The following is a 12,546-nucleotide window of genomic DNA, read 5'->3' as shown; positions in this document are numbered from 1 at the left end:
TGTGCTATATTGATTTTTCATTAATTGTAATTAATATTAGTCTTTGCATTTGCAGCTCTTGGATCTGTTTTTCATATTCTCTGGTTGTTTTTATAGTGTCTCTCATTAGCTGATCACCAACACATCCATCTTCTAAAGTCTATCCTCACACTGGTCACTTCTTGAATTTTTATTAAAATTACTAATACTCAAGTGATACAAAATAAATATGTCACAGACATTATTAATATTAATATAGTTTATTAGATATGCAGTTCAAGGAACTAGATAATGTTATATTTTCCAGTTCATATATCCACAGGTGTCTAGTATTTAATTCTAGACTGATGTAAAGTTTAGCATCAATTTTAATTTTGGTCTTTGTTTTTGTATTCTAAGCTCTAAGAAAATAAATACATGGGAGCATTATGATAGCAGTGATCATTAATTTGTTTCCTTTCTATGTGAATATCCCCAAGCCATGATTAAAATGCAAAAACTATTTTCCAATCATTTAGAAGACTTGAATAAATCACGCATCAACTTTGTTGAAAGCAAAGCAGAAACCATCTAATATACAACAAAGTTTATTCTATCATTAATCGATTAGTGCCTCAAAATTGACAATGATATTTTCCATTTTGGATAGTTTTCTCAAGGGATTTCTATTTTGGGAAAAGAAACACCACAATGAATGTGTTTGGTGAGAGGTACACCTTTCTTTCATAAAGTAGGAGAAAGGTGACTGTGAAATGGAGGCTGAGAAAGGCATCATGTATATCTTTTCCTAGACAGAAGAGCTTTAGGAAAGTGTCTTTACAGAATCAGAGGAGTCACACGTACATGTTATCTTTCATCTTTGCATTTCTGAGAAAGTTATTTTGTTTATCTAGGTGTTTTTACATACCAGTTTGAAAAATGCTGTCTCAGAGAAGTTAGCATGTGTCCAAAAATGACCACGGAACCTCAGCCTAAAGTGAGTATATATAAAAAAGAAAGTACTGACCTATTGAAGGGAATGTGTTTCCCATGGGACTTCCAGAAAAACAGGAGATTGGGGGTGTGATAAAAGAAGTCAGAGACTATTTTTCATACTTTAAACAGTAAATAAAGTACTTTTATTAGACTAACAAGTAGCTACTAAGTCCTAGTAGTGTAGGTGGTGATAGTGGAGAATTGCAACATGGTATATAATATTTTTCCTGAAGACCTGTTCCCTTTATCCTTGAAGATCTTGTTTTGAGAAAATTTCCAACTTTCATGGGCCATTTGCTAAGGAAATGAAATTCAAGCAGGAAGATGATATATATGTTATATTATTAAACTAGCAGTTTGGTGGAGAGAAAAGAAGGTACTCACAGGATGCACCATGCTGTGAGGGATGTTGTAATGTCAAAATTCCTCACAGTATAGGGTCCTTCTCCTAAGATCTGCACCAAAGAAAAGTTGCACATAGACATTTGCGAAAAAAGAGGGTGTTTGCTAACCAGAGAAAAATATAGTGAGCACTGGTATATCTCTTACTTCATTTCTTGTTGCTGGAAGAAAATATCTGACACTCACAGAGGATAGGTTAAAGGAGGATAGGTTTATTTTGGTTCAGTTTGTGGAGGTTTCAGTGCATAGTTGGCATGTCCCAAGGTTGGGTGGAATGAACAGACAAAAAATAGCTGATGACACAGCAACGAGGAAGCAGCAAAAGGTCAAGGGAGCAGAAAGAATATATTTACCCTTCCAGGACATGCCAACAGTGATCTATCTCTTTCCACCAGATTTAACCTCCCAACATCATACCCAGCAATCAACTAATCAGTAGAGTAATCCCTTCCCAATAACCCTTCCAAAGCTCCAAATATGAGCATATGAGGCTTTGGGGTAGGAGGACATACAGATATAAACCACAAAATAGAAAGGCATTTTCCCCCTTCTTCTCCCAACCCCAACCTTAATAAAAAGTTGTAGCAGGAGATAGGCAGACAAAATAAGAGTGAAAAGAACAGACTGTTTTGGATGAGTCAGAAAGGAAATTTCTGAAAGTGCGTAAGTTTTTATGTAAAGTCATCTGAAATTTTAAAGTATTTTTTAATATCTAAAAGTGACCAGAAAAGTAGGGGATAGAAGGAAATCCCTGAAGTCTTGGAATACAAAAAAAAAAAAAAAAAAAAATTGGCTTTGTTTCTTGTTATGCCCTGACAAATTGGATAACTGATTAAATAATTATTTATAAAAATCAAACAAAACAATAATAACTACAAGAGGTTGCTCTAAAAAATAACAACTATAATGGAAAGTTATATGCAAGCTGTAAATCTATGACAAAAATGTCAATAATCATATTATCTTCCAGACCTTCTCACTGCTGTTTCTCAGTGGAGTTCAGGAGTGCTCTTCAGCTAGCATCTAGAATCATAACCATCTTATTTTTGCTAATTAGCTCAGATGTTTTCGATTATGGAGATTCCTAGATTAGTTTCGTACAAATAATGTCAATGAATCTGACATCTATATTTGGCCGTTATTTGTCTCTTTAGATCTTTTTTGTTCTAAACCATTAAGATTAGCCTTACAGAATCGTTATTTCTAGTGAACTTAGCAGCAAAAGTTATCTGCGTGATTTAAAAAATGGAAACAATAAGACACAAAATTTGTATTCAGTTTCAGCGATTTCCTCTTGGGGGACTGCAAAAAGGCACACTTTTTGATGCATGCTACAAAAAGTTAGTATACTTAATGTCTTGACTAAAATAAAAACATCAGAATAATGAATTGTATCTCACAATAATTCTGACATTAATAAATTAAAATGAGAGCCAGAATGCTTTTAAGAAAGAGCTTCCTTTGGTTTATATTTAATCCCTCTCCAATGACTGTCCCACTACTTTGTCATTCTGATAATTTTCCATTTGGAGCTGTAATATTTTTTCAACAGTTGACAGATTATTACCTTTATGATTAAAGATTTAAAGATTCCAGAAATGAATACTGCAGACTATGTTTGCTATCACTTTCATGAGGTAGAATAATATTCTGTCCATAAATACATTTCTGCTTGATGCAACTGTTGTGTTTTTCTTATTCTTTCTTGCCTACTTATCTTAATACTTCTTAGGTATGCAGGGAATAGAGACTCTTTAATAAAGATATTAAAATAGCTCTGTGAGACAAAGGAGAGAGAGAGGATGTAGCATTAACATAGTGCTGCTTACTGGTGATTATCTGTTCTTTAATGCAACTAACACTTATCCATTGTTTTGATGATTACATTTTTGGTTAATGTTGTGTAGTATATGCTGAATATTTTAACAACTCAGTTCTCATCTACATGTTTTCTATTTGTTTTTAACAATTAATGCCCTTGGTTTTATTTCCCTGGTACCAAGATCCATCTAAAATCTCCAAAAGGAATAATATCAGCACCTTAGGAACTCAAAGGATTCTAACCCCTTGAAGCCAATGGCCTTAAAAATCAGCAAGTATCAGGAAATTTGTGACTACTACAAATACCTCCTACATCGGGCTTGCTATTTAATCTTTCCATTTTCTTTCAGGTGGCATCACTAAGTCCTAAATGAATGAAATGACTAGAAATGTTAAATGCTATAAAAGTATAGAAATACTTCTGTACTTCATTCATAGAAAATAAAATTTTCCCTGGCTCATCGACAGACTATAAAGCAATGACTTAAAAACACATCAATAGTACAGTTTTCTCTGTATGTGGAAGGTATAATTTATCCACATTCCCTACCCTATAATAAAAAATAAAATTAAAAACAAAACTTACCAAATTAAATTACCTCATCACTCTTCATAAATCAAACTTCACTATCAACACCAGTTTATTGGACTCCAGGTCCTACATCCTAAGTTATCTAACAACCTCCCATGCTGTTTCCCCCTAATTGCTGGCAGGAAATCTGAACTACGGGAATGAAATAGGCAAGGGCTAGAAATCTTGATTAAGTTTATTGGAAATACGGACTAAATATGGCACTTTAATTAGCATCAGACAGAAGGATGAACTGCTCTCCAACAAAGCACAAACTGTTGAAGCAATAAAATTTAGAAAACGTGTCGGAGCCATAATTCGCAATGATGATGGAGAACATGAATCTCTTTCTTGTTGTGCCAGAAGAGTTAGGGATGAAAGTAACTGGACTACAGAAAACTGCAGTTGATCTGCAGTAAGAAGATGTATTTTTTTAAATGATCTGCTTTTAGGAAACATTCATCAATGCAAATATTTTAATTCACTTTAATAGTTAATTCAGTGTTTACAAAAAAATACTAGGGCTATTTTGGTTAAATTTCTCCATAGAAAGAAGAACCAAAAATAATAGTTGCTAAACATTTTCTCTCTGATATTAAGAATTTTAATTCATTTTAATTATTTGCTTACATTTTTCCAGTTTTTTCTGAGTGCATTGTTAGTGGTTTAGAAATACAGTGAGCAACACTCTATAAAAACTTTTATTATTTATGAAAAAATTAATATTAAAATAATCACTATTAAAAAAGCCAATTCATTTCATTAACCAAACAATGAAGTATCAAACAGAAGAGTTTGTAGAAAGTATACTAAACAATAAAAAGTCAGATACAGAATAAATATTGAAAAAATTCCATTTTTATGAAAGATCTAAAAAAAAAAAGCAAGCAAAATTATACTGCTCAAAATTTATGAGGGCTTTTCTGGGACTTGAGTGGAAACAGGAATAGACTGCAATTAGGCATGCAGATCTTTTCACAATACATTTCAAACTGAACTGTGAGGATAGTTGCCTGACTGAAAACATTTATGAAACATCATTTAACTTATGAATAGTGAATTTATGAATGGTGAATTTAACTTATGAAGGGTGAATTCTATTATATCTATTATATAACATATTATATAATAGATATATTACCTATAGCTATCATGTCATTTAATATATGTTATATAATATATAATTATAATAGATATAATAGAATTCACCCTTCATAAGTCCATATATATATATATAGATTCAAAATATACATGAATTAAAATTTGTTCTATAGAATGAAACATACTTTGAGGGTTTTAGGGCAGTAGCACTTTGTCAAAATCTCATAGACTAATAGTGTAGACTATAAAAAAGTAATGTAAAGTAATTTAAGTGCTGTAAAGAGCTTCCCTATCAATCTATGGAGGCACACTGGTGCATTTTCACTGCCTCATAGATGAGAAGACTTCAATCCCCTCACCTCAAGAATGGCAGAGTACAATCTGAAGCTTGTGTTTTCTCCAGCTGAGATGCTTTTTCACTAAATTATTTACTATACAAATGATATATGTCAGCAATCAAAGATAGCTTAAGGAGTAAAAATGAAAGTAAAGTATAGCAATACATATTGATGTAGCTAGAACAGTACATCAAGGACAATATAGCTATAATTGCTCATATATATATATATGAGGGTATACTGGGAATCAAACTCACAACTTCACGCTTTGCAGGAAGGTGCTGCAGCACTGAGCCAAATCTCTGACTCTATTACATTATTAAAAAAGAAGAATACAAATCAAAAACCAAATTTTCCATCTGAAGACTCTATAAAAATGCATAAGTAAAGCAAAACGTAAAGGTATAGAAGAAAGTAAATAATATGAAGTGAAAATTAATGAAAAGGAAATAGAAAAAACTAGTCAATGAAATCAACTTTGTAAAAGGTCAATTGAGCAAACCTTTAGTTGGATAAAATATTCAAACTCGAATTAAAATGGAAACAGAGGACATTACCATTACTACCAACTATATAGCAATAAAAACATTTTAAACAAATATTCTGAAAAATTATATGACAATACATTAGACAAGCTATATGAATTGGTTAAGTTTCTAAAAATAATAAAAATATTGCAACAAACAAGAGGATAGACAACCTGACAAATCTGTGACAAGATTGATCCACTTAGAAGAGAATTATTATAAAAAAAAAAAAGTTTAGGCCCACAAGACTGACTGATGAATTCTACCAAATATTTAAGAAAAACTAATAAATGTTCTCCATGTTCTTTCAAAGAATACAAGGAAACAGACCACGTCCATTTCATTCTGTAAGGCCACTATTTCTTGATACAAAATACAAGAGATACTAAAAAAGGTATCATAGCATATCTCCTATGAATACAGAGACAAAAGTCTTTCACAAAATGATACAAAACTAAATTTAGTAGCAACTAGAAATAATTACATTTTATAACCAAGTAAAAACTATATGAAGGATACAAATTTGGCTTAGAACTTGAAGACCATATAATAGACCATATGAACAGAATAAAAAATAAGATCATCTTAATAGATGCAGAAAAATTTTGACAAAATACATCAGATTGAAGGCATTTTACAGGCCTTTAAGCATATAATAAGCATTTACTAAGTCTATAAGCCTTACAAATTTTCTATAATAATCTCTCTGCCAGCATCCTATTTTGAAAAAACTATATACATTCTTCCTCTAAGATCATGAACAGCAGAATATCACTCTATTCAATATCATATTAGAGTCAGTTAGGCAAGAAGACAAAATAAGCATCTATCTTGGCCAAGAAAAAATAAAAATATTTTTATGTTTGAATGACATTCTGTTGTACATAGGAAAATCCTGAGAAATCCACTAAAAACTCAGAATAAAAATGTTCACCCAAAGGGGCTGGGGATTTAGCTCAGCGGCATAAGCGCCTGCCTTGCAAGCAGGCAATCGTGAGTTCGATCCCTGGTACTGATAAAAAAATGGAAAAAACGAAAAAGAAAAAAAGAAAAAAAAATGTTCACCAAAGCTACATTATGCAAGACCAATGCACAAAACCAACTATATTTCCATATACTTGGAATACATGAGCCAAAAATAAAATTAAGAAAATAGTTTCAAAAAGGAAAACTAAAAGCAGTAGGAATGCATGTAACAAAAAGAGCACAAAATTCATACTTTGAAAACTATAAAATACTGTTAACAAAATTAAAGATCTAAATACACAGACATCCATGTCCACTGATCAAAAGACTTCTTATTAAGATGAAAGTAGTCTCGGGGCTGGGGATTTAGCTCAGCGGCATAAACGCCTGCCTTGCAAGCAGGCAGTCGTGAGTTCGATCCCCGGGACCGATAAAAAGGAAAAACAAAACAAAACAAAAAAAAAACAACAAGATGAAAGTAGTCTCTACCTTGACCTCCATATTAGATGTATATTACCTCCATATTAGATGATCTTTATCAGAATCTCAGTTTAGGAGATTTGCAGAATTTTTGCAGAAATTGATAAATTGATCCTGAAATTTATATGGAAATTCACAACCACCAAAACTATCTGCAAAATAACATAATTGGAAGGTGTGTACTCTGAACTTTAAAACTTACTAGAAAGCAATAATAAAGAAAACAGTGTGTAGCACTTAGAAAGGCATATAAATCAATAAAATAAAATTGAGAGACAAAAAAATGAATTCTTTTATCAATGTCTACCTGAGAAAGAAAAAAATTTCTTTGACAAACTGCTGAAAAAACTGAATAGGCAAATGCAAAAGAAGGTAGTTGGAATCTTATAAACATCATGTATGCAATTTAACCTCAAACTGGCTCAATTGCATAAATTTATTAACTAAAATTATAGAAAGTTTAGGAGAAAACAAAGATAAATCTCTGTGGCTTTGTAAGGTAATAAGATTCTAAGATATAATACCTAAAGCTAAGTCACAAAGAATAAATAAAATGGACTTCATCAAAATTTGTGATTCAAAGGCAAATCAAGGAAGTGAAAAATTCACAGAATAAAAGAAAACATTCATGAATCATATGATGAAGGTATAGTATATAAAGTAGATAAAGACCTCTTAAAATTTGATAACTCAAGACAAGCAGCTAATTTAAAAAAGGACAAAGGGACAAAACACACATTTCTCTAAGAAGATATCATAATGGCACTTGAAAAGACACTCAGCATCATTAGTCATTACACAAATCCCAAACACATTGAGATACCACTTCATGTCTGCTTGGAAAGGTAACACACACACGAGACAGATAATGAAAACTACATATTGATAAGATGGAAACCACTGAAAACCTTCTACATTGCAGATAAGAATGTAAATGAGGCAGCAATTCCACACCCAGGTATATAACCCAAATAACTGAAAATATGGGCTCAAAAGAGTTACTTGTACACCAATCTTTATAATAGCATTGCTCTCACTAGCCAAAAGGGAGAAATAATCCAAGCATCTGTCAACCAAGGTGAAGTGATAAATATGATGTGAGTGTGGTATATACACGATAGAATATCATTCAGTTATCAAAATGAAGTCTTGATATCTACTATAAGATGTAAATGTGCTAAATGAAGCCAGTGACAAGTTTTTATGATTCTACTCATGTGAAATATCCAGAGTAGGCAAATCTTCATGGACAGAAAGTACCAGGCTAAATGGAAGGCTTGTTTTTAGCAAGTGAAACCAAGGAAGCTTAGGGAGTTGCTGAAGCCAGGCCTCCAGCAACTCCAATGAAAAGGAGGAGAACGAAGGAGAACGAAGGCAGAGGCAATAGCAGCAACACCAGTGAGGGTCAGTCCTGCAGACTTTGTAAGAAAGCGTAAGAAGTTTTAACTGGCTTCTTCACAGTATCAACATATTCTGTGCAAACCATAAATCTGAAAATGTAAGACACTTTACATAAAGATTAAATAGATGCAAAAAGTTTTGTAAGAGCAGTGTATGCACAAGGGACAGAAAATTTACATTTGAATCCCTCAGGCCAGATGGGTTATTTCTATCAGAGGTTGTGATGTTTACCAAATTCAAATCAGTTGAAGAGAACATCTCCAAATTTAATTAAACTCATTCACATCACTCAAAATATTAAACTGTCCACAACACACAATTTGATCACCTCTGATTACAGGATGGGATGGGAATCAATAATTGTTTCTCTAACTCAAATCCACTCATTGAACTATTCTCGGTCATTGTGCTGAACTGAGAGGTCCAACTGTCTATTACCACAAAACTGTGGCATAGAAATGGGAAAGCTGTTAGGATATGACTCTAATTACTGAAATAAGATCACGTCACCTTCTAAATAACATATGTTAATACATATTTTTCTTATAAATGACTTAGCAACATTTTACTTCCAGCTTCTTACCTGCATGCTGGATTCCTCATATGTACTACACAAGGTTTCTGTCACAGTTCTAATTCTAATATCATTATTCAGAAATAAGTACAGTGATTCTAACACAGTGTAGATAAGGCAGGTCAAATAAGAGTTTCAGAATATAATATCATGAAATCTTCCAAATAAGTGAAACACATTCCTTTAGAAAAAAAATCAAGTATTTTTCAACTAGCTTACTGTGGCCTTGAGGCTTCAGCCTGGTCAGTCTGCAGTTTCTCTCCTCCCTCTACCTCCATAGTGCAGTAAACAATTCGATTGGGAGCCACCGACTTCAAACCTTGCACTTCCATTATGACGATCTGAAAATAAAACAATTTAAAAATAAGTCAAGTAGATAGCATTTAGCATACACAGAAATATCAGCTTGAATTTAATGAGGAAGATTCACTGACAAATATATGGTACATTACTACATCACTAGCACTTTACATTTTTATAATCTGCCTCTTATAGAAACTATAGTAAAGAACTATTTTGCAGAAGTCTAGGTTCTGAAGAAATATCTTCTGATAGCTACTTAATAAAAGGAAGGTTAAAGTCCCTGAATATAGGTCATGAAATTAAGGTAACCTTTGATCTTAAAAATTAAAGCAAGTCTACAAAAATAAAGCAGAATCACAGAAAAAAAAACCTTAAAGTGTAAACTGTAAGTACATATTAGTTCCAGCAATACACATAGTTTCATGAAATGATAATAGTACTTATTATCATAGGCACTGTAACTATTATATCAGATCATTGGTGCAAATATATAATATCAGAAAGCTTCTATATTCAATGATTTAATGATTTATAAATTCTATTCTATATTTGTATTCTTTATTTCACTGATTTAACTATTTATAAATTTTCTCTATGCCCATTATATGGCTTCATAGAAAAAAATAATGAAAACTGTAATTTGCCACTGAAGATTTTAATAGTAACTTGCTAAGGAAAAAACAATGTTTTGGTTCATTAAATGTATGTGCTAATTTAATGCAAGACACTGAAAAACAGTAGAAATATTCATAGTATCTTATCTATAACTCTTGGAAGAAAGGAAATATACATATTTTTTCAAGCATGCTTTCTATATTTGTCCAAAAGGCTATCCTAAAATACTGTAAAGTAATAGTCTCACTGGATTTACAAATAATGTGCATTTTCCATACTTTTATATAAGAATCTGCATTATGAAATTTTCTAAATCTTATAGATTTATATATGTAAGTTAGCTTCATTATTGCTCTCATGGTAGGTGTGGTACATATACATGACAGAATATTACCCAGTTATAAAAATGAAGCCTTGATATATGCTACAAGATATATGTATTATATAAAAGATGCCAATCCTGAGATCTTATGGTTCTATTTATGTGAAATATTCAGAAAAGGCAAATGTACCTTACTAGCACCATAAGATTCTAAAGGAATTGTGATAGGATTCTTGATCCAAAAGTTCTGAAAGGAACAACTCTCCTTAAACTGTTTATATTTCAAACCTTGTACAAAGCGAAGGACTTAGGTTTGTAAATTCAAAGGTGTATTTTGTTTCATTTTTCATCAAACCTATGGAAAACTGATCACTAAGATGTAAAAGTTCAAACTCAGGACATGTCTCCTTCTTTTGTTGTTTTCTTAGAGTGAAACACATCCTGACAAATACAAGGCTGCCAGTCAGCATAATGACTGTAATCTCCACACCCTGAGAGGCTGAGGCAGGGAAGTTATGAGTTTGAGCTAAGCTTGAGTAACTCAGGGTAACCCAATCTTAGACTAAAAAAATTTAAAAAATAAATCAAGGATGGGGGAAGCTAGAGATGTAGAATGTAGTTCAGACTGAAGGCCCTGGGCTCAATTCTACTTTTTTTTTTTTTTTTTGTCTTTTTGCTTTTTATCGGTATCCCCCGGTACCAGGGATCGAACTCACGACTTCCTGCTTACAAGGCAGGTGCTTATGCCGCTGAGCTAAATCCCCAAACCCAAGAGCTCAATTCTATTAAATAACCCTCCTTCCCAACACACAAACACACACAAGCCCTGAGTGAAAACAGACTAAGGGAAATTTCTCTGGGGTTTAGAGAAATTGGGATCATGTACTAGGAATTGATTAAGGAAGAAAAATAAAGTTATTAGGTATTTTAATGACACCAGATTCTTGTTAGCAACACTGACATTGGTTACTTGTAGTAAAACCAGAAACTGAGTCAAATAAAAAATAACATCAATATTTAAAGCCAATTCATTTGGACTTAGCACTGTGACTCTGATAACTTTTCCAACCAATAATAAAAATTTTTGATGATCACTGATTGATTAATTAATCTAGTTATTTTGTCTTTTTGAGACAGGGTTCCACTATGCAATTCAGGCTGTCCTTGTACTCTGTAGCCTAGGTTGGCCTTGAACTCTCAGGAGTTCTCCTGCCTCAGCCTCCCGAGTGCTGGGATTACAGGCACGCAATACTTGCCTAGCTTGTTGGCCATGTAATACATGTAAAACAACAGAATTGTGTATCACAAAACTTAACAGCATTAGCTCAGGTTTCAAATCATTGTTAACGCAGTGCCACTTCTGCAATGTATTCTGTAGCCACAAAATAGAAGAGATGAAAGGAAATGTCTGCTTGACATTATTTCTGCCACCTCTACTAGAAGCTGCTTTTAAACAGGATCTCCTAGAACATACAACAAACAGTATTCTGTTCAAGACAATACTCCCATTTGTACCAGGAAGGTTTTATTCTGCAAAACTGCCATTTTCAAAACAAACAAACCAACAAACAAAATGTAATTTCTGCAATGAATTCATATACACAAATAAAACACAAATTTACAGATCTGATTGACAAGAGGATAAAACAAACATAGCTAGTTTCAGTCCTTAGTGAAACGACAGCCAAGAATTCCATGACTATCAGCTGACCTAATTTTAAGGAACTGTTTCAACCAATTCAGAAACTTGAAAAACTTAATTACATAAAATAAAACTTGAAAACTTAATCACATAAGATAAAATGGGTCTATGATACATCTTCTCAATGTATCCGGATAATGTAATAGAGACAAAGTAGAGCTGTATTATAATTAAACAGAAGACACTAGGCACTAGATTACTCACTCTGAGAAATACATGGACCCCAGAGTCACATGGCAGTGCTCATGCAACTGAAAATGTGGAGTTTCTAAGAAAATGACACTGGGAAGTACAATGAAATTGGAAACCATGTATCACCAGGTACAGAAAAAATCCAAGGGTCTAATATCAGTAAATAAAACAGTATGACAATTCAACTATATTCATGCACAGTTACTTCATACAGTGTACAGACTCATAACTCCTCAAGTCAACATGTTTTTCTAGTTTTACTTGAGCATTACCTTAA

General features: G+C 32.6%; 1 protein-coding gene across 8 annotated transcripts in view; it reads right to left on the bottom strand.

Moving 5' to 3' along the window:
- The window catches only part of Cadps2 (calcium dependent secretion activator 2), a 490,335-nt gene that overhangs the window by 271,891 nt on the left and 205,898 nt on the right, over positions 1–12,546 (bottom strand). For all 8 annotated transcript variants that reach the window (XM_063241432.1, XM_063241438.1, XM_063241449.1 and 5 more), the window contains exon 6: positions 9,355–9,476. In XM_063241432.1, coding sequence (XP_063097502.1) covers positions 9,355–9,476 — 122 coding nt within the window. The remainder of the gene's footprint in view (positions 1–9,354; positions 9,477–12,546) is intronic.

Source organism: Cavia porcellus, unplaced genomic scaffold (genome assembly GCF_034190915.1).
Source record: "Cavia porcellus strain 051 isolate PalLab524CR breed Dunkin Hartley unplaced genomic scaffold, mCavPor4.1 scaffold_2, whole genome shotgun sequence".
In the NCBI taxonomy this organism is placed as follows: Eukaryota; Metazoa; Chordata; class Mammalia; order Rodentia; family Caviidae; genus Cavia; species Cavia porcellus.
Note: the sequence above shows the minus strand (reverse complement) of the source record. Positions and strands in the feature narration are given on the sequence as shown.